General features: G+C 31.3%; 3 protein-coding genes across 3 annotated transcripts in view; 1 reads left to right on the forward strand and 2 right to left on the reverse strand.

Moving 5' to 3' along the window:
• The window catches only part of LOC108550741 (acetylcholine receptor subunit alpha-like), a 155,315-nt gene extending 153,113 nt beyond the window's left edge, over positions 1 to 2,202 (forward strand). The window contains 4 exon segments of the mRNA XM_017904579.1: positions 1,055 to 1,237; positions 1,418 to 1,631; positions 1,767 to 1,849; positions 1,851 to 2,202. Of these exon segments, the coding sequence (XP_017760068.1) occupies positions 1,055 to 1,237; positions 1,418 to 1,631; positions 1,767 to 1,849; positions 1,851 to 1,956 (586 nt within the window). The 3' untranslated portion in view covers positions 1,957 to 2,202.
• A 5,023-nt stretch (positions 2,203 to 7,225) lies between these two features.
• On the reverse strand, positions 7,226 to 8,897 carry LOC108550417 (uncharacterized). Its single transcript, XM_017904164.1, has 6 exons — positions 8,685 to 8,897; positions 8,230 to 8,522; positions 7,925 to 8,068; positions 7,745 to 7,859; positions 7,469 to 7,646; positions 7,226 to 7,389 (listed from the first exon to the last, which is right to left on the reverse strand). Exons 1-6 carry the CDS (start codon positions 8,895 to 8,897, stop codon positions 7,226 to 7,228), a joined length of 1,107 nt encoding a protein of 368 aa, XP_017759653.1.
• An 8,921-nt stretch (positions 8,898 to 17,818) lies between these two features.
• Positions 17,819 to 23,081, reverse strand: part of LOC108550480 (splicing factor 1) — a 15,369-nt gene continuing 10,106 nt past the window's right edge. Inside the window, exons 4-10 of the mRNA XM_017904222.1 lie at positions 21,626 to 21,673; positions 19,600 to 19,752; positions 19,413 to 19,519; positions 19,163 to 19,329; positions 18,934 to 19,092; positions 18,577 to 18,854; positions 17,819 to 18,500 (exon numbers count right to left, since the gene is read on the reverse strand). Coding sequence (XP_017759711.1) covers positions 17,948 to 18,500; positions 18,577 to 18,854; positions 18,934 to 19,092; positions 19,163 to 19,329; positions 19,413 to 19,519; positions 19,600 to 19,752; positions 21,626 to 21,673 — 1,465 coding nt within the window. The 3' untranslated portion in view covers positions 17,819 to 17,947. The remainder of the gene's footprint in view (positions 18,501 to 18,576; positions 18,855 to 18,933; positions 19,093 to 19,162; positions 19,330 to 19,412; positions 19,520 to 19,599; positions 19,753 to 21,625; positions 21,674 to 23,081) is intronic.

The raw sequence follows: 23,081 nt of genomic DNA on the forward strand, positions 1-23,081 counted from the left end.
ATGATTCTACCGAGCATTTGGACCAGCCGTTGGGTCTATGCCAAGCAGCATTAGAACGTTCATTAGTGGCCTCGCACGTGACGTTAGTGTCACGTCGTGTCTGCAACCATTAGCACAATCCACCATTCTCTCTCTCTCTTTCTCTGTCTGTCTGTCTCTATCTCTCTCCCCATTTCTCTCTTTCTCTGTCCACCAAATTAGAATTGAATTTGTATTTACTGATCTCCAGTTTTGGCCGAGATGCAAACAAACAGCAAAATATCGAAATTTGTTTCTTTGAGATGAAAAAAAAGTATGTCATGGAAGAAGAAAGAATTTAAAGAAAAGGAAGATATTGGAAATTTGTCGAAATATTGAAAATGATGTATCGAGACTCGAAAGCTGAGATCCTGATTAATGAGAAGATGAAGAAATTTGCACAAGGGCGGGGACTGAAAATTCGCAGAACCATTTATCTCGTTCAAACGATCTGGAATCCTGCACATTAGTCACTGTAAATGCTAACACGGTAGCTCGACAGTTCCATACAACGTTATGCACAGTTCAGCACTACGTCGTAGCACCTTGTTGGAATTTTTTATACACGACATGCAACGTAATGTTCCCAGTAATTGATTACATCGATTATAACAAATTGTCACTATGTCCACCGACATGCTTGATACCATCGCCTTATAACAATCATATCGCCTGTACAAACGAAATACCATTCCAGTAACGTGATAGTATAGAGCGTAGTTTCACGAGCTTAAAAGTTAATCTCCATCGTTAGTGAGTATCAAGATACTTCGGAAGAATAAGCTTGTTGATATCACCACTACGAATATATTTAAACAGGCTGTAAAAATGTGTACACAAATTCTTTGAATTAGTTGTTAAAGTTTTGATGAGGATTGCCTGCTAATTTTATTCATTTAAAAAAATTGTAGTAATATTAGAATCTTTAAAAGAATACCTGCTGGAAAGTTAAAAAATATAAATTGAAACATATTTTATTTGTATATAAATTGTTTCTATCTGATGTTAATTGTATTTTTTATCGATACTTTAACAGGCCGCAGTACCAAATAGACAAACGTAGCATGGGTGGCCATCACAGTCAACGAATGATGGTTAGAACGTGCAATGGTCTCGAATTACGAGATCCTTCTCTCTTTGTAGAGACTTCGGCTTCGGAGTTGGTCGAATCCTCCGTTCTGTTCCCGAGTCTCGATTCGCGGGACGAATTACACCCTCGGTAAATGTTGTTTATATAATGTTAGTCTTTTCTCTGAATTATTGCTAATTTTCTTACAAGGCAATCATATTTTCGTAGGTAACAAGGCATAATAACGAATATTTCTTTAAAAAATATCTTAAGTAAAATAACAAAAATATTGTAATGTATGTCTATCTTAAGAAAATATACGCTTATTAGGGAATTGGAAGCTGTGAATTTAGGAAGTGCGTGTCGCATTCACGGTTCACCAGCGGCCACGGCTGCTCCTCCACCGCAACTGCTGACCGAGGAGAGCGTGGACGCTCTCTGTAACACTCTTCATCATTGGCATCACTGCCCAGAACTGTATAAGGCTATCGAAGGCATTCGTTTTATTGCTGATCACACAAAGAGAGAAGAGGACTCTACCAGAGTATGCAAACTTTGAATTTTCTTTGTAAAAGATAATAAAAGGTTGAAAATATTCGATCACCTAATTTAACGTTATACTAATATTCAATTAATTTAGGAATTATTCATATAATTAATTTAATTGTCATTTCTTTAGGTCAAAGAAGATTGGAAGTACGTCGCGATGGTGCTTGACAGGTTATTCCTGTGGATTTTTACACTAGCCGTGCTTGTCGGTACAAATCCTGCAGGCGCCAACACTGTACGACGATCGCATTCCCATTGACGTGCAACTATCTAAGATTGCTTCCACCACTGCCAAGCCACACATCGTCACGAGTCTCTGAGAGACAATTGTTCAATTTCGTTACTTTCACGTACGACGCATGCTCACATACACACACATGCGTTTACACATCCACATACATATACATTGTCTTACGAAACAACGTAAGAACAAATATGAAATGCGTTCACGTTGACCAGGGACTCTTTTTGAAAATGGTACTTATAGGTTGTACAGAAAATCTGTTAATATTAATTGACACCGATAACCTCCGATCACCATTTTGTTAAATTTGAATGACCTAACATTATCGTTAAAATATTTCTAATCCCGTTATTAAAATACTTCGGTGTCAGTTCTTTTAGTTTCACAAAAGTTGCAATTCTTCTTCATGAAAATTTATTAATATACACAAAATGATATATATTAATTTGAATAGATGTTAATGTAAATGTATCCAAGTATTTTCCGATTTTGTTGCGATTTAACAGGTTCTGTTATTCTTGCGAACACGAATAAAATAGAGATTTTTCGTCCCTGGTGTTAACGACTGAAAGACTGAAGCCTCAGCGAGTCTTCGACTTTTCGCGTGAATTATTCGACTAAAGGCCAATTAACTGCTGTTTGCCTGCTCAAGGCGAGGATTCTCAAAATATACGCACACAAGCGGTCAGAACGTAGGAATAAAGCTATCGAAAATGGATAAAGGTGGATGAAAGTTAGGTGAAATGGAAATATAGTAAATGTAATTAGACATATTTCTTGACCTTGACTGCATACTTGAAAGTCATATTTCTACGTAACATAATGTTATGTTTTTCCTGTTTTCACATAAAAAAGATAAAATACTAGATGCAGAGGGTAAGAAATATGTTTTTGCATAAACATTGAAAGCAAACGATTTTTGACTCGTGGTTTTATTGTTAATATTACAAATGAACAAAAGATGTGTAGGAGATCAGGTTGTCAAAACATGTACACAATGTAGGATTAATATGGAGAGATCTAAAGAGGGTTCAATTTGATGCCAGTTGCATTCACAGTACAATTGTGATTCTTTAAGAGAATACTTTGAGAAACAAATTTCATCTGAAATCATTTTTAACAAGGATCGAAAATAATAGTCATAAAAATCTAAACATTCAATAAGAACGAATATTAATTTGTTTAAAATAAAAGAAAAAAGAAACACTAATGTTCCGCCAACTTTGTAGAACGCTTCAAAGAACGCAACTTTGCTACTGAATAGCATTAAAGTGTTCTTGTATCTCGTTATACATAGCAAAGAAAAAAAATTGTAGAAAAAAGTGGGACCGAAGTGTTGCATTTTACACACAACATAGTTTCAAATTGAAAACAATTTTAAAACAAAGGACGATCAGCGACGAACCGAAGTACTTATAAAAGATACGAAAGGATCACAATCATTGATGTACATGGCATGGAATTTGACAAAGCCTGTTGCAGACTCAGGAAGAAAGAAGAAGGGAAGGAAAAAAATATTGAACAATTCGCGAAATTTACATCGAGCCTGTAACAATGGGGCCATATTTTCACAAAATAAAAAAAAAAAAGGAGGAAGAATAGAGAAAGAAATCACGTATCTCTCTAGTTGTGAAGCTATAAATTCTAAATATCTGCATCCACGTAAGACGCGCAAAATGGCGTAAGAGGAGAAAACGCGTTGGGCCTAAGAAAGTTTCACCGACTCAACTTTTATTGCTCATAATACGTAATATGTTCGTAATAAGGTATACTTTCATAATTACGTTCGTTCCAGCACCACCGACGAACCGTGAAATGTTTATTAGACATATTAACATGGCGTGCATGAAAAAATATGAAACCAAGGTGAAACGCACGAAGAAAAAAAAAAAAAATAAAAACGTTGCAACTCTTTATTATTGCAATCGCGTTCCGAATAATTTACTGTCTTCCTAAGCTGCGAAATTAATAACTTACTTTTGACGGGCAGTAGTCATATGTTTCTGGTTTAACTGCCCAATAAAAATGCAAAAAATAAGCGAAAAAAAGAAAATGATAAAAAAAGGAAAATGAGTAGAGCCTGATTGGTAAATTACTAGTTAAATATATATGAATAGCCAGGATTTTATGACTTAAAAATGAAGCAACGATCCGCTGCTTAAAGATCCTGTTGACGAGATTTTTTTTGGCCGCTGATCGTAGAATTTTCCAGTCCTATTACTTTAAAAAACCTTGGCTCGTCGTGTATACCATGACGAACCACAAATGCCTGCCACCAGTAAACAAATACACTGAGAACAAAGAACATTTTGACAATTTTGTATGCACCACTCCAAAAAAACTAATCAATTACTCAACGATAAAAATTCATCTAGCAAATGTTATTGTTATTATTGTTTGTAACACACAAAAGTTTCTTTTGAGAACGACAAAGTTAAGAAAAATGTTTGAAGAAAATAAAAGAAAGAAAGAAATAAGAAAAAAAAAGAAATAAAAAAAATTGGCTTGACGTTGGCGTGGTCGTCGCACCGGTATGGATTTTACACATGAACCCTATGTTTCTTAATATTTTTTTATTTGTATTCTTTGTTGTTTGAGAGAAAGTGTGAAAGCCATCCGCGTGAATGTGTAAAGGATATTAATGAAATAAAAAACAAAAAGTAGAAAAAAGGAAAGAAAAAAGAAACTGATTATACGTTATTACGAGGAAATAAGCGCAGTGATAGTTACTCAACGTAAGTTACAAAACAATTTAACGATATACATATATAAATATTATAAATAACCATTACCACACACGATAAAAGTAATATGGCAAGATATTTTGTGAGTGTGTCTATAAGCTCGATTATAAAACCTACGTAAATTAAGCAGACAGTTTGTCTTGATTCGCGAAATCGAGGATGTTATTCCCATAGGGGAAGAGATTTTATAAATGGTGTGTTGAACTTTTAACGGTCGTCATTCACATGAAATGGCCTTATATTCAGCACTCGGACTCACAACGCATTCAGGGAGAGAAGTGTTGCTATATTAAATGTAGTTTTACTCGTCGGATTATGCGTAGCGCATAATCAATCAACCTATGATTAAATGTTTTATCATCGATTCAATTCTGTACTTTCACTTTATACAGGATTTTCATTTGTTAATAAGAATAATATATTAATTGTTCCAATTTCCATTTTCATAATTGTGACGAATTTAATTTTAAATTAAGTATATTCGAACGTAAGGAAATTATTTAGATAAGTTACTGTCCAAAAATACGTCAGATTTTTTTTAAATACTTCGTGCTTGAGATATTATAGTGAGGCATTGGGTTTATACGAGACATTTCAAACTAAGTGTCAAATGAAGCAGTTATTTAAAAAAGTAAAAATTTAATTTTTTACTTTTTTACGTTTTTTATATTTTTTAAGTAGGATCTCATAACTCTATTTTGGTATCTTAAAAGAATAAGCTCAATAAATCCTAAAATAATGACATCAAAACAATCTAAGGTCCTAAAAGAAATAACTATATTTAAGAAACTAAGGTGTAACTTTGAGAGTGTCTTGTAAATAAAGCATTAACACCTTGGTCCTTATAAATTGTACTTTTTTGTAACCTTGGACTGTACAAAGATCATTTGACATGAACTCAGTGACATATTGTTTTTTTCCCTTAGTGACCTTAGATTTTAAGTAAAAATGTCTATTATACTCAGTAGCTATTTCATATGACACTTAATTTGAATCATTTTACCCAATATCTATTTGCAGACAAAAATTATAATTCTTTAGTTATATTGGAAAAACATGTATTTACATATTTGCAAAACCATAGGAACTCTCTATGACATCTCCCTTCAAATATTGATATAAAAATAAGATCGCTTGAATAATTTTATCATTAATTGTTGAATCGAAAAAATGTATTATGCATTTGTATATCTGAACGGTTTATGTATAAGTTTCTAAACCGAATGTTTTAACAATTTTTAGAAATACGATATTATCAAGGCATACGACGCTGCCATCATATTGAATACGATTTTATTCAAACATTCGTTTATAATATTTTTCATTAAACTGTATAACATTGTGGAACAATTCAGCCTAAATACATGTACTATATTTTATTGACACAGTCCAAAATGATCGGAAATAAAACTTTATATATCTAGGAACAACGTGTCATTTAAATAGCTTTTCTTTGTAGCAAAATGCACACGAAAAACATGCTTCAATTCTTAAATATTTAAGTTTAGATACTTAATTTTTAACTCTGTAGTGTATTTTATACAATGAATTATTTTTATTCTTTTGCTTCTTACATATAGGAATTTTATGTTTGAATTTAAGAAGTTGTAGTTATTGAGTAGCTACAAAAGGATAAACGATAAATTTCATATTTTCCTGGACCAACATCTAATCCTATAGTCCTTGTATTTAAATCTATACATGTAACAATTATATTTTTTTATTTTCTAAACAGTGAAAATTTCGAAAAATGAATACTATTTAAAATAACATTTGACTGAAGTCGAAGTTTTGAAATTTCAGCTGTTTTATCAAAATTACAACTTTATTTTTCAAAGATGTATAGCTCTATGTCGCAATCTTTAGTTATTATTTACTGTTACAAATAAAATAATGAAATTTAACATTTCATATTTTGTTACAATATACCTCGCAATATTAGTTCCATAGAAGCGAAGGTAATATTATCTTAACAAATAAAAATGAATAATGAAAAATAATACTTCGTCATATAGATCTACATATCGTGCCTGTAGCTTAATGATCAAAGAACGAACGACAGAATTGTATGAGTAATATATAATACATTTATACCGCATTATTGAAAAACCTAAACTTATTTCTTAAACTAACATTCAACAAATAAATTTATATTAAGAGCTATTGTTTAGAAGTAATTATTAAATGCCTAAATTTAAATTAGTAATTTACAAGATACTCATACGAAATACTGTTTTTACATACCCTTGTATAAATACACACTTTGCAAACTCGACTGTAACATTACTGAAATATTTAATTAATCACACAAACCTTGAGAAAGGTTTGTATAAGATGCGAAAAAGATATTATTACTTGCGAAATGCACCATTAATTTGTAAGTATGTAAATGATAAAACTTTCTACATAAACAGGTGTATATCTATAAAATTCTTAAATAAATTTGATTTTTATACTAAATACAAAATTTTGTGCATATTTCGTTTCTTTTTTTTTCAATATCTTCCATCTTAAAACTTTTTATAAATATAGCTTGCAACTAGGAATCTTTGAATTATCTTAAGAAATATAAGCAAGTTATTCACCTTCAGTTTTACTACATTAATTTATATTCTCGTTTGTTTGCTCCTTATTTATTTCTGCTGTTTCCATTATTTCAATTAATTTTTCTTCTTTCTTTTCTTCTATAGAATTGATTACTTGTATAGAATTACTCTGTTTTGCCTGCCTAATTCTTTTGATTTTTTTCTTAATAGCCACAGCACCTAATTTTATTTAAAAATCATAATTATTGTCATAATATGTAAATCATAATATGTAAATGTTTTACTGAAATATACTTACAAAACAATGTTTGCCAGAGTTCGGTTTTTTTTGATGTTCTATTAACTAATTTTTTTAAAGAATCTCTATGTCGTTTTTGTATTCCTGCTAATTCAATTGCTTCTCGTGTTGGAGAGGGAAATAAACAAATTTCTAACCAATGTGTAGCTTTTACACATCCTAAAAGTCTAAACCATACCTAAAAATTACATTTTTTAATAAGATTAATACTGTTACACCAAAATAAATATTGTAATTTAACAAAAAATTTATAAATAAATTATTTAAGGATATTACAGAATCTAGACATTCCGCCGTGAACCAGAGCCATAAGCCAAATTGCATTCTTGAATAATTTATATTTTCTGGCCATAACATCAATTTTGGTACAAATAATGCATGTAAATATATCCTAAAAAAAATATTTATTAAGAACATATTACAATTAGAAATATATCAAATTTCTACTATACTAACCAACTAAGACCATGAAGACAAAAAAGTAATTTTGATAACTTTCTTCCACTATAATGAGATATGCATAACAAAATTCGACAAGTATCTATTATAATAGTATTAACTGCTGTATAAAATAGAAAAGTGCTCACTATTGTACACCACCTATAAAGATTACAAATATCATACAATATTTTTCAGAGTTCCCATCATTTAAACAGACATAGTAGCTAAATTACAATGAATTATTCTATGTTCAAAAAATATAAATAAAGTTGTACGAATGGACAAGCAGGTGCTAAATATTAAAATATAAGCTTCTTTACTTTTTCTGATACGAATTCATGATGAAAGATGCAAATAACAAATTGGCCCAGCCTTTTGTCCAAGCTCCATTGCACAAAATTTCTATTCCTGCCCGATGGAAGTAAAAGCTTTTATGTAAAATGACACCCAATTCCTCATGTGTTATTTCCAATTCTTCAGAGACGAAGTTCAATGTTTTAATTGTGGGTGATTTTAGATAACAAATGCTACCAAAGCAAAATCCACAATTCCACACAGCCTTGATTATTCTATTTCTCTGCATCAATGGAATGCGCATACGTCGAAGTAACGACTGTGTTAATAAATGAAAATTATCAAATGTACTGTCAATAGGCTTTGTTATCCATTATCTGCACTCTTTGCAAATAACCCCAAAAAAAAAATAATTGACAAATTCATTAATTAACACAACATAATACATAACAGAAGCAAAAAATAAATTGCTGAAACTTACATTAAGACACTTTTCGTACATAAGATATAAAATAACCCAAAACAGAATTAAATATCCGAGCAATACATCAAGCTTTTTTATTTTCGTAGCATTTATATACTGCACACTGGATGTTTCTTTATCCCATAAATTAGAAACGATTGGTGTAAATTGCGAAATCTCAAAAAATGAATATAGACCGACCATCCAACCATTCGCAGTTTCTTCCAACATTCCTAATCTTTTAAAATTTACTTTTACTTTAATATAAATGTACTATTGTATGAAATTTTGTAATTGAAAATGGTAGAAAATCATACGAATGTAAAACTACGCAATGACAAAAAACGGCATTAAATATCTGCTGTAAATATATTAAAAACTTGGAACTTCTGTGCCTTATTTAGATTCACCACAGAATGTAATCATATTCATAAAAATGTCTGTTAGAATCACTACCAGGGGGCTGCAATATTGCTTCCAATATGTGGTGCCCCCGCTTGGTTGCAGCGCATATCGGGCCTTGCTCTGTCGGCCGAGATGCGTCAGCACCATCCGCGCAAACAAGTTCTTGCGCTATGTATCGTCTTCTAGCACTCTTCCGTCATGGCCAGCACCGCCTTTTTCGTAACGTTTTAGTTACGTTTTAACGTAACAACCAGCTAGGGATGATTGTGTTTGAATATAAAATGTAAATGTTGCATTAAGGCACAAATGTGTAGAAATATCTGTAGTAATTTGGAAATTATAAAAGCAGCAGAAATAATTGATTGGACCAATAAAGCCAACGTTGAAAGGAGGTAAAAGGTACGTCTTAGCTGCTGAAATATTATTAGCAAAGGATTTTTTTTTATTATAGGAAACTTACAAACATGATTGTATATCTGCTTTTAAAAATTTAACTTATATACAATATTTACTTTTTAAATTTCTATATTAATATATTAAATAATTTCTAATTTGAATTACAATAATAAATAATAAATTTTAATAAATTTGATTTTAAAGGTATTTTACATTAATCAAACTAATGTATTTCTTATAACTAGGTTGTAATGAAAACAACTGTTGGTGATGTTGAGTTAGAATTATGGGCAAAAGAAACTCCAAAGGCATGTAGAAATTTCATACAGTTATCTATGGAAGGTTATTAGGGTGACACTATCTTTCATAGAATTATCAAAGGATTCATAACACAAGGTGGTGATTCCACGGGTACAGGAGAAGGTGGTAAAATATATGGAGAACCATTAAAAGTGAGACTATATTTAAAAATAAAATGAATTCCTTTTTTATCGAAAAATAATTATTGGATATATATGTTTTAGGACGAATTTCATACACGATTACGTTTTTGTCGACGAGATTTAATTGCTATGGTTAATGCTAGAAAGATGACAATGGTTCCCAATACTTCTTTATTCTTAGTTCTACACCAGATTTGCAGAATAAGCATACAATTTCTGGTAGAGCTACTGGAGAATCTATATATAGTATGCTTAAACTCGAAGAAGCACTTGTAAATGAGGTAAATTTAATGTTTACAAGAAAATATATCAATAATTGATATAAATATAATATTTCCCCTTTTTTGTAGAATGATAGACCACTTTATCCTCCAAGATTGATAAAAACTATAATATTGAACAATCCATTTTCTGATATTATACCAAGAATAATAGTACAGGAAAGTGAAGAAGTAAAGAACAGTTAAAAAACTAAAACAGCAGCAGTAAAGTAAAAATCATATATGTTTGCAGAATTTAGTCCTGATAGTATTGTTCTTTACAACGAAAAATTGTGTTACAGAGATTTGAATCTTTTATCATTTGGTGGAGAAGCAAAGGAAGATGAAGAAGAATCTGTGATATTAAATAAAAAGTTTACTGGTAAGGGCAAATCAGCTCATGATCATTTAACTGATCCAAAATTAAGCTCACAAACAGCTGTTGAACCATCTGGACTTGCAAATAAAAAAAGGAAGGAAGGCCGCAGTAGCGATTGGGAAAGTGACGCCGAAGTAAAAACTCAAGAAGAATTAGAAGTTGTAAAGAAAGAGAAAGAGTTAGTTTATTGTTTACATTATAACTATGTTATAGAAAGTAGGAATTTTTATTGACTGTCTCTTATATTTATATTTTCAGAGTAATGAAGAAAAGGATAAAAAATACATTGAGAGATACAAAAAAGGAACCGAGGAAAGTACAAAATTATAAAATAGGTGATGCTGAAGATGATAAGAATATAAAGGAAAATGAATAGGGAATAAAAAACTCCTTATTAGTGTAGCACAGGAGAAAGCCGAGAAGATGCACGATAAGAGATATCAAGAATTATTAGGATAACTCATGTATTTGAATAGAATCATTTATCATATGTTTATAAATATTGTACATATATATATGGTCATTGTAATGATAATTATTAGGTGATATGTATTACGAAACATCTTTTTCTCGAAACCGTCCGTGATACGGACATCTATTCAGATTCTAATGTCTATATGTCATTGTTTATTATGTCGTTAACAATTAACATGTATATGTAAAACTTTCAAAGTGAATAAAAAGTACCTAAGCATATAACAATTGAAGTTTCGTTTTCTTTTTACCAAGAATAAAACAACGCATCTTCATCTGTGACTTCATGTTCGTCTGGCTTTTAAGAGAGTAAAGAGAAGGAAGAAAAATGTGTTATAATTATTTATGTCCTTTTATTGTTTTGTTTCTCCCGCCCAACGGGTCACGTGGTTTTTCATTCGGCAGTTTCGATCAGCGCCATCTATTATTTGGCTCCAAATGCTCCAAAAGTGATAGGAATATAGGATAGGCAAGGAGGTCGACGATGTGCTGGTCACGTGGTAGACAAGGACAGAGAGGGGATAGAAAAGGATAGAATGGCTCCGGCAGTGAAGAATTATTAATTACTCAATTTCCGTAAACAATTTGTGAACTTTTATAATTTCGTTGCAAAGCTGGAACTTCAGGCTACATTCCTATATAATTTTCGTAAAGAATTTAGCTCTAAATTGTTAGTTATTAATTTTTGTTTTATGGCGTCTATGATTTCGTAACGGCGACCATCACGACCTTCCGTGAAAATATTTATTACTAAACGAAACTAGAAGCAAAATGTGATCAAAAGTTATATGAGAAGATTCGCAAGGACATTGTCTTTCTAACGAGTGCATAAAGTTTCATAAATTAATTGCGTAGAGGATAGTAATTAATGAAAAACCAATGGCGTCTTCGACAACAATTCAAACACTGCGTAGAATAATAATTAATAATAAATTAATTAGGGACAAATCTATATCGAAAAATATATAGGAAAGTTGCTGAAGGATCTGCCTTTACGATGCAATTATAAAAGTTCATAAATTAATCGCAGGAATTGAGTAATTAATTAATTTTCTAATAAAAATTCTAAAAGGAACAGTCAGCGCCACCTACAGCTGTGTACTGGAACTAGCGGAACAGTTCCAGATAAGAGTCATAGGTGGCGCTGACTGTTCCTTTTAGAATTTTTATTAGAAAATTAATTAATTACTCAATTCCTGCGATTAATTTATGAACTTTTATAATTGCATCGTAAAGGCAGATCCTTCAAGAACTTTCCAATATATTTTTCGATATAGATTTGTCCCTAATTAATTTATTATTAATTATTATTCTACGCAGTGTTTGAATTGTTGTCGAAGACGCCATTGGTTTTTCATTAATTACTATCCTCTACGCAATTAATTTATGAAACTTTATGCACTCGTTAGAAAGACAATGTTCTTGCGAATCTTCTCATATAACTTTTGATCACATTTTGCTTCTAGTTTCGTTTAGTAATAAATATTTTCACGGAAGGTCGTGATGGTCGCCGTTACGAAATCATAGACGCCATAAAACAAAAATTAATAACTAACAATTTAGAGCTAAATTCTTTACGAATATTATATAGGAATGTAGCCTGAAGTTCCAGCTTTGCAACGAAATTATAAAAGTTCACAAATTGTTTACGGAAATTGAGTAATTAATAATTCTTCACTGCCGGAGCCATTCTATCCTTTTCTATCCCATCTCTGTCCTTGTCTACCACGTGACCAGCACATCGTCGACCTCCTTGCCTATCCTATATTCCTATCACTTTTGGAGCATTTGGAGCCAAATAATAGATGGCGCTGATCGAAACTGCCGAATGAAAAACCACGTGACCCGTTGGGCGGGAGAAACAAAACAATAAAAGGACATAAATAATTATAACACATTTTTCTTCCTTCTCTTTACTCTCTTAAAAGCCAGACGAACATGAAGTCACAGATGAAGATGCGTTGTTTTATTCTTGGTAAAAAGAAAACGAAACTTCAATTGTTATATGCTTAGGTACTTTTTATTCACTTTGAAAGTTTTACATATACATGTTAATTGTTAACGACATAATAAACAATAACATATAGACATTAGAATCTGAATAGATGTCCGTATCACGGACGGTTTCGAGAAAAAGATGTTTCGTAATACATATCACCTAATAATTATCATTACAATGACCATATATATATGTACAATATTTATAAACATATGATAAATGATTCTATTCAAATACATGAGTTATCCTAATAATTCTTGATATCTCTTATCGTGCATCTTCTCGGCTTTCTCCTGTGCTACACTAATAAGGAGTTTTTTATTCCCTATTCATTTTCCTTTATATTCTTATCATCTTCAGCATCACCTATTTTATAATTTTGTACTTTCCTCGGTTCCTTTTTTGTATCTCTCAATGTATTTTTTATCCTTTTCTTCATTACTCTGAAAATATAAATATAAGAGACAGTCAATAAAAATTCCTACTTTCTATAACATAGTTATAATGTAAACAATAAACTAACTCTTTCTCTTTCTTTACAACTTCTAATTCTTCTTGAGTTTTTACTTCGGCGTCACTTTCCCAATCGCTACTGCGGCCTTCCTTCCTTTTTTTATTTGCAAGTCCAGATGGTTCAACAGCTGTTTGTGAGCTTAATTTTGGATCAGTTAAATGATCATGAGCTGATTTGCCCTTACCAGTAAACTTTTTATTTAATATCACAGATTCTTCTTCATCTTCCTTTGCTTCTCCACCAAATGATAAAAGATTCAAATCTCTGTAACACAATTTTTCGTTGTAAAGAACAATACTATCAGGACTAAATTCTGCAAACATATATGATTTTTACTTTACTGCTGCTGTTTTAGTTTTTTAACTGTTCTTTACTTCTTCACTTTCCTGTACTATTATTCTTGGTATAATATCAGAAAATGGATTGTTCAATATTATAGTTTTTATCAATCTTGGAGGATAAAGTGGTCTATCATTCTGCAAAAAAGGGGAAATATTATATTTATATCAATTATTGATATATTTTCTTGTAAACATTAAATTTACCTCATTTACAAGTGCTTCTTCGAGTTTAAGCATACTATATATAGATTCTCCAGTAGCTCTACCAGAAATTGTATGCTTATTCTGCAAATCTGGTGTAGAACTAAGAATAAAGAAGTATTGGGAACCATTGTCATCTTTCTAGCATTAACCATAGCAATTAAATCTCGTCGACAAAAACGTAATCGTGTATGAAATTCGTCCTAAAACATATATATCCAATAATTATTTTTCGATAAAAAAGGAATTCATATTATTTTTAAATATAGTCTCACTTTTAATGGTTCTCCATATATTTTACCACCTTCTCCTGTACCCGTGGAATCACCACCTTGTGCTTTATGAATCCTTTGATAATTCTATGAAAGATAGTGTCACCCTAATAACCTTCCATAGATAACTGTATGAAATTTCTACATGCCTTTGGAATTTCTTTTGCCCATAATTCTAACTCAACATCACCAACAGTTGTTTTCATTACAACCTAGTTATAAGAAATACATTAGTTTGATTAATGTAAAATACCTTTAAAATCAAATTTATTAAAATTTATTATTTACTATTGTAATTCAAGTGAGAAATTATTTAATATATTAATATAGAAATTTAGAAAGTAAATATTGTATATAGGTTAAATTTTTAAAAATAGATATACAATCCATGGAAGTATTATTAAATGATACTTATTACTTTACCTTTAATGGCTGGCTTTTGCATATAAATATTACTCATGTTTGAAAGTCTCCTATAATAAAAAAAAAATTCTCGACTATCATCATTAAGCTACAATAACAATTAAAAAATATTGAAAATAAAGTTGTAATTCCAGGAGTAATAAAACTTTAATCGTAAATATCTCAAAAGCTATTGAGTAGTTGTCGCTATAATGATATATTTTCTTAAACTGCATGACGATATCTACAATCCTGCAAAGTTTCAACTAAATCGGTGACCCGAAGGACTTGCACTCTCCTTGTCAGATTAGGTAGAAAGAACATAGATTGCGCCTGGAGGTCGCCTAACTCCACGTGACGTGCGGACGAATAAATAAACCAACAAAACGACATAAATAACTAACACACATTCCCCTTCCTTCTTTTTGTTCACTTAAGAATCCCATAAAGTTTTCTACATTCTTTAATAAATTCAGCCAAAAACAGTGGTTTTAATTAGACAATCAGCATTCATTTCTTTATCTGGCAGACGACAAATATCCAAAGGTACGCCTTTACAACGCAATTATAAAAGTTCATAAATTAATCACAGAAATTAAGTGATTTGTTAATTTTTTTACAAGTGAAGAGGAGAGTGCATAGGAAATGAGAAAAAATTGCAAACAAATGCTGGAAGCATTGTCGTGTACATGCAGGTGTACCTGCATAACACAAAAGAATGTAAGTCTTTGTATTAACACAACCTTCAGTTGTAATTAAATAGTGTAAGTTATGAGCCATTGTTTTTCCACCTTTTATTAGTGATAGCAGAGCTTGGTTGTGAAAAGACAATATTCTGTTAAAATAATCAGGCATGTGCAACAGTAGAAAAATATTGGACGCATGGAATATCACCAGCATGGAGCCATGAGATGCCAAAAATTATATTTTATATTTATATTTATTGAATTATATATTATATGTTATAGCGAGAAAAAATTGATGGAGCAATACAAATATGTTATAATATAAGTATTGTATTCTAGGTCAGTTAACGACAGAACATACAAGATAGAAATATTTGATGGTCAAATGAAGATTCAAAAAATGGAGATGGCTTAGGCAGACCAAAAGGAATGAAATTAATTTAGGTGATGTCCTCTTATAATAACTGAGTATAGAGAATACACTGAGATTCAGGGGTATGTTGTATTCCTGATTTAAATAAATATTAATATCTGTGGTCAAAGTCAATGATCATCGCTAATGTGTTATGTTTCAGAATTATGGAGTTAAGGTAGATAAAGAAAAGAGAGTGGTTGGAAAGAAAGCAGTGAGAAGGGGAACAGCATATTATGTCGAATCAAGAAACAGGAAAGAGACAGCATATGTATCAACAGAGGATGTGTGCCATTGACATGCAAATATGAGGATCATTGAAGAAATGGAGAATGAACACTTTGTAATAGTTATGATAGGTAGTAGGTATAAATTGAATATAGAGTCCAAATGTTGCTAAATGATAAATGTAGAAAATTAAATCTAAGCTCTTACATAGAGAAATATTGTTGACCAGCACTAATGTGTTATATTTTAGAATGATGGAGCTGAGGTATATAAAGAAAAGAGAGTGGTTCGTATGAAAGCAGTGACTCGAAAAGAATTGGAAATAAATCTATAAATAAAGAAGCAATAAAACTTTAATCATAAATATCTCAAGAACTGTTGAATAATTGCAGCTATAATGATATATGTTCTTGAACTGCATGACGGTATCTATGTTTCAACTATGTCGGTAATCGGAAGGACTTGCACTTTCCTTGTATGAAAAAACTCCACTAAGTACTTGACTAAACACTTGGGGTCACCATTGTTCTGATTCCGGAGGCGCGCTACAAGTCGGGCAAGAGCACCACAGATATCTTAACTATAATTTCAAATTTGAAAATATAAGATTAATGTTTAAATGAAAACATAATTTTTAATTTATTAATAAAAAAACTATTTAAAAATTATTTTTTCCATATGAGTAGATTAATTTAAAAGACAGATTTAACAGAACAAATTCATATTTTAATATGATATACCTTTATTGTGTAGTTAACATACACATTAAGCTATCATAAAGTTTCACAAACTATTATTCTGAGTCCTAAACATAACACGCAATACTAATGTTATTTCATATAAAGCGGAGTTTTTATATAATTTATGACTTCAATAAATTTACTTCTTACTAGTGAACCAGTGATACGAAATTATTGCGCTTGGACGTTTACAATACCATGTTTTGGTGATCGATGAATCGTAAATATGCTTCGTTCGTAAAGTGAAAAAAAAGACATTTTTTTGTTGAACTTATACTTAATCTATACAAATAATCTGGGTGATTATTTAAAATTGACAAATCATTGCTTGTACAAAAAACAATTCTGATGCTTCACTGTATTACCTAATATTTTGTGAAAGGCTACATCGATCAAAATTATCGAAACTGTAATACAAAATTGATTAGAATTGTTGTAGGAACTTATGTATATAGTCCCATAAAAAAATCATTTCTTTGCTACAAACATTTATTGTATAACGTTAACCTTCACCGTAGGTAATATACTGAAGCAAAAGTTTTTTACACTTGTACAAAGCAACAAATGTAACTAAATACTGTAGTATACAATACTACAGTACACATAGTATTATGCATACTACTCACAAATTATAAGTAATTTATATTTTAATTTATAATGTACGATATTATGTTTAGAGAAACATGTAAGTAAAAATTATGAAGTGCTTGAAGTAATATTATAAAAACGTGTTTGGCATATCACTTACATTTACACTTGTAAGAAAGCTTTAGATACATACAATAAATTTGAAAGTAATGGTAACCAAAACGTACAGATTTTCATTTATCAAGTACGCTACGTACTTGGCGTTCCAAATATATATAGTAAACCTAAAGCAATGTCTTATAAACAGCATACGTTTCTTAAGGTGGATTGAAAAACGTATATCTAACTATATACTTTTCCACTTATAAAGAACAAAGCCATATACGACGAACGGACTAAATAAAATCGCGAATTATTCCAACTAAGTAATAGTTAATTGTCTTCAGTCCAATATTATAATCTATTTACTGACACGACCGATAATATCCCTCTATTGTACGAATAAAGAAGATTTGATTAGACGATTTGATGATTCTTTACACTAACTAGTTGGTGGGGGTGGTGGAGGTGGTTGTGCCAATAACGTTGGTAAAGTATTGAGATCAATGCCAGGCGGAGCTGGTGTTTGTTGTGGTGGAGGAGGAACAGGAGCTGCTGGTGGCCACCCACCCATTTGTTGTGGTTGCCATCCTGGGAAACCTGGTGGTGGAGCAGTTCCAGGTGGAGGTGGACGCATTGGTCCTTGTTGTCCTTGTTGCCATGGTGGTATACCCATTCCAGGTGGCGGAATTTGCGTCGGTGGCATTTGTCCTGGTGGCGGTGGTTGATTGTTTCCAGCCATCCAAGGCATCAGTGGTGGAATATTTGGTTGAGATGTAGAACCAGGCGGTGGTGGAGGTGGTTGCATTACACCAGGTGGAGGAGGCATACTAACTGGGGGTTGCCATTGCATGTTCATACCATTCATGTTATTTACTTCTCCTTGACTCCAAGGTGGTGGTGCCATTCCTGGTGGCGGCATCATTGGACCGCCTTGCATCATTTGCGGTGGCGGATGTGCTGGTGCAGCCATTAAAGCACGAGGTGCTTGTTGCCTAAAAATAATTGCAAGATGATTATTATATATGTATATTATCGTTTATAAAAGCAAGAAAAATGAAAATAATTTACCTATCGAAAAGACCAGGATAGTTAGGATTTGGATTTGGTTGACGTGGTTGCCCACTTTTGGATCGATCAGGCGGCGGACCTTCACCCAATTCTGCCATAAGAGACATATATTCTTCATCTATTTTAGCTTTATCTCCACCTGGACCCATTCCACCCATGCCTGCTGCAGCTGGTCCACCTTGCCCCGGTCTTTTAGATCTACAATCACGTGCAATGTGACCTGCACCACCACAGCTCGAGCATACTATGTTATTTGTTACGTTAGGTTTATCTGGACACTGCAATAAATAAAATAAAAATGAGATCAATCTGCTTGTAGTATTTAAAATAGATCTGTTTAATTATCAATATACTAACCAGCCATGATTTGTGATCAGACGCACCACAGTTAGTACAACGTGGTCCATCATTTTCACGCAATGTTCCATTCAATAAAGCCAATTCTCTAAGTTGATTACGTCGTAAGTCATTTTGTCCTTCAGGTACTTCAACACCTTGTCGTATTATTTCGTGAATCTATTAAAATTATGTTCTCATAGTACACTTATAACTTATAAACATATTAATTTATAAAAATCTTACATACTCTTTCAACAGCTTTTTTTACAGCATCCAGATTGTTAGCAGTAATGTATGCATGTAAAGGTTCATCTTCACCAGGCAAAGGTTGTCCATCTTTCCTTCCAACTTTTCCTTCTTTTACAGAACCTTTGCCGCGGATTATTATCTTTGCTCCAGTTTCCTTCTCCATTGCTATATTAAGAAAAAAAAAAGAATGAATAGAATTAACATAAAATTTCAGTATTTTATAAATATCATAAATTAATTTATCCTACATTTTAACGTATTTCCACGTGGACCAATCAAGAGACCAACAAAGTTAATATCTGGATGTTCTTCTTGGGGGATCATTACTTTATCATGAACACGTATTATTGGCGGCCTAAAAATAATATTTTAAATACAACACATAATAAACAGGTTGACGCTTTAAATATACATGATAAAATATTCTTTACTTACTTATAATCTGGTGGAGGTTTAAACTCTGGATTAATTTTGAGAATCTTCTGAATGAGATTATGACGTTCTTCTTCCAATTTACGTCTAGTACGGTATTCTCTTGTATTCAACCGTTTACCATCACTACTGTATATGGGTTCTGGCGATGGAGATCTGCAAAATAAAAAAATAAAATTTTGTCAAGAAAATAAGTTTACATTAAGATGGTACTAGCATACAAGCAACCTGATCCTACTATGATTGTGTGATTAAGTGAGAAAAGAACTGCTGATTATTAGCAGAAAGTTGGAAACTGAGACAAAATTTTAATTGATTTTCAAAGTTATTAGGCTTTAGTTATAAATTTTTCTTTAACATATACTCCTTCTATTTTCTTTTTAATAAACAAAGTAAATTCTGACCATGTTGGAAAATTTAAAGAAACATAAAATATACATAAAACTTTCCACTGAGTAAATCAAATTTTAATTTTTGTATTAAAAAAACAAACGAAAATTGATAATTTATAAAAATTATCTATTATGTACATATTAAATGTGTGTATATGTAACATTATCTTAATTTTTCACAGATGTGACAACATACGAAGAATAAGAAAACTATACAAACATAAAAGTTAACAATTGCTACAAATATTTAAGGGATATATTTATTAATTTTGAACCAAAACAAGAAAAGGTCTAGAAAAAATGAAAAAAAATCCTAATAATGAAATTGTTAACTGATTGTAAAATACATCGTCCCTATACTTGGGAAAGACTAATTTTCGATGTTTTCCAACAGTGCCAAGATGTTAAAATAAACAGTAAAAAATTATGTAATGTTAAATATAACATTGCTATAAGTCTATTCAGTAGGTAACCACTGGAAGACTGCGCGTTTGTGCACGGCAGAAATCGGTATGATGTCAGCTGCTAAGATAGATCCTGTGATTATTAGGAAATAATTTTTTTGGGTTAGTTAATAATAGTTTGTATATCTTACTATATTGTATAATACTAATGAAACACAATGATATAAAATAATGGTTCCAGCTAAAATCAGAAAAGTTAAACCTATTGGAGTAAATTAATTTATTAGAAAAATTAATGTGTATTTATTTAAGTTGTACCTGAAAGTAACGTAATATTGATCTTTATAGTATTATGCTTATATTAGCAATCATAATTTTATTAATTTCATTATTTTCCTGAAATCTGCTCATTAAATTGTGGTTAAGAATAAAAATCTATTTTATTTAATTAATGATAAATGTTCCTGTGGCATTACAGTATTAAAGTTCAAAATGCCGTGCAAATCACGGCAGCCTAATAAAGAAAGTGTCTATTAAGGTGCCCTATGCACAAATTTTTCATTATTCTATTAAAACGACCGATATCAAATAGTTCGTAACTGTGCGTTACAATAATGAAATACAGCCTATTAACTTGAATAAAGCAGTCTGCATAGGAACACCTCTGAATTTCCCTACATGTGCAAGAATATAACTATTTAAAAAGATATATGGACTAGAATACCCACTGTGTGTTAAACACTGCTACTATTAGTTGTTCTCTAATTTACACATCTGATTGTATAGAATGTTATTAGCACTTATTATTTATGCATAAACAATATATAGAAAATTTTTATTTCGAAAGTGGAACAAGTACGTTTGAGGGGAAAAATGTACTTTCATTAGATTTAATCATCAATATTAATATAATACTACTTTAGTTGTTGCCCAATTGCCCCAAAAATTATTTAAATTTATATATTTTAGCTAAAAGTTTTGTAGCAGTGTTTAATAAAAAATGAATTAGTAAAAGAAATTGTTTAGGGCAAACCAATATTATCAAAATTCATCTTCTGTGCTGCGTGGTGGCTTTAATCAAGCCCAATCTTTTCAAACAGACATCAGTATCCCACACTAACTGTACTGGAGCCATATCATAAGGCCCCTGTATTTATGGGCTGCTGAATGGTCAGTAGATAGGTATTGTAGATATGTTTATGGTCATTTTTGGTATGTAAGTTTCGTTCAAACCTTTCCTCAGGGTTAAGTGGAATTCCAAGATCTCCAGTGCGTAGCTTCCTGCTAGCAGCAGTAAAGTAAAAATCATATATGTTTGCAAAATTTAGCCCTGATAGTATTGTTTTTTGCAATAAAAAATTTTGTTACAGAAATTTCAATCTTTCATCATTTAGTGAAAAAGCAGAGAAAGATGAAAAAGAATTTGTGCAGAAAAATTAAATAAAAAGTTTAGTGGTAAGGGCAAATCGGCTCATGATTATTTAACTGATCCAAAATTAAGTTCACAACCAGCTGTTGAACCACCTGGACATGCAAATAAAAAAAAGAAGGAAGACCGTAGTCGCAATTGGGAAAGTAAGGATGAAGTAAAGACTCAAGAAGAATTAGAAGTTTTAAAGAAAGAGAAAGAATTAGTTTATTGTTTACATTATAATTATGTTATGGAAAATAGGAATTTTTATTGACTGTCTTATATTTATATTTCCAGAGCAATGAAGGAAAGGATAAAAAATAAATTGACAGATGCAAAAAAGGAACTGAAGAAAGTAGAAAATTATAAAATAGTTGATGTTGAAGATGATAAAGATATAAAGGAAAATGAATAGGGAATAAAGAACTTCTTATGAGGTTTAACACGAGAGAAAGCCGAGGAGATGCGCGATAAGAGAGATAGATGCAAGATAAATCAATATCTAGCATTAGTAATATAACTCGCGTATTTGAACAGAATCATTTGCAGTAGTGTGTATATGTCTATAAATATTGTTACATATATATATGGTCATTATAATGATAATTATTACGTGATATATATTACGAAATATCTTTTTCTCGCAACGGTCTGTGATACGAACATCTGCTCAGATTCTAATGTCTATATATCATTGTTTATTATGTCGTTAACAATTAATGTGTATATGTGAAACTTTCAAACTGAATAAAAGATACCTAAGCATATAACCATTGCAGTTTCATTTTCTTTCTACTAAGAACAAAACCACGCATCTTCATCTGTGATTTCATGTTCAACGGGCTATTAAGAGACTAAAAAAAAGGAAGAAAAATGTGTTATAATTATTTATGTCCTTTTATTGTTTTGTTTCTCCCGCCCAACGGGTCACGTGATTTTTCATTCGGCAGTTTCGATCAACGCCATCTATTATTTGGGTCCAAATGCTCCGAAAGTAATAGGAATATAGAATAGGCAAGGAGGTCGACGAAGTGCTGGTCACGTGATAGACGAGGACAGAGAAGGGATAGTAAAGAATAGAATGGCTCCGGCAGTGAAGAATTATTAATTACTTAATTTCTGTAAACAATTTGTGAACTTTTATAATTTCATTGCAAAGCTGGAACTTCAGGCTACATTCTTATATAATTTTCGTAAAGAATTTAACTCTAAATTGTAAGTTATTAAATTTTGTTTTATGGCGTCTATGATTTCGTAACGGCGACCATCACGACCTTC

Source organism: Eufriesea mexicana, unplaced genomic scaffold (assembly GCF_001483705.2).
Source record: "Eufriesea mexicana isolate 0111107269 unplaced genomic scaffold, ASM148370v2 scaffold474474846, whole genome shotgun sequence".
Classification (NCBI taxonomy): Eukaryota; Metazoa; Arthropoda; class Insecta; order Hymenoptera; family Apidae; genus Eufriesea; species Eufriesea mexicana.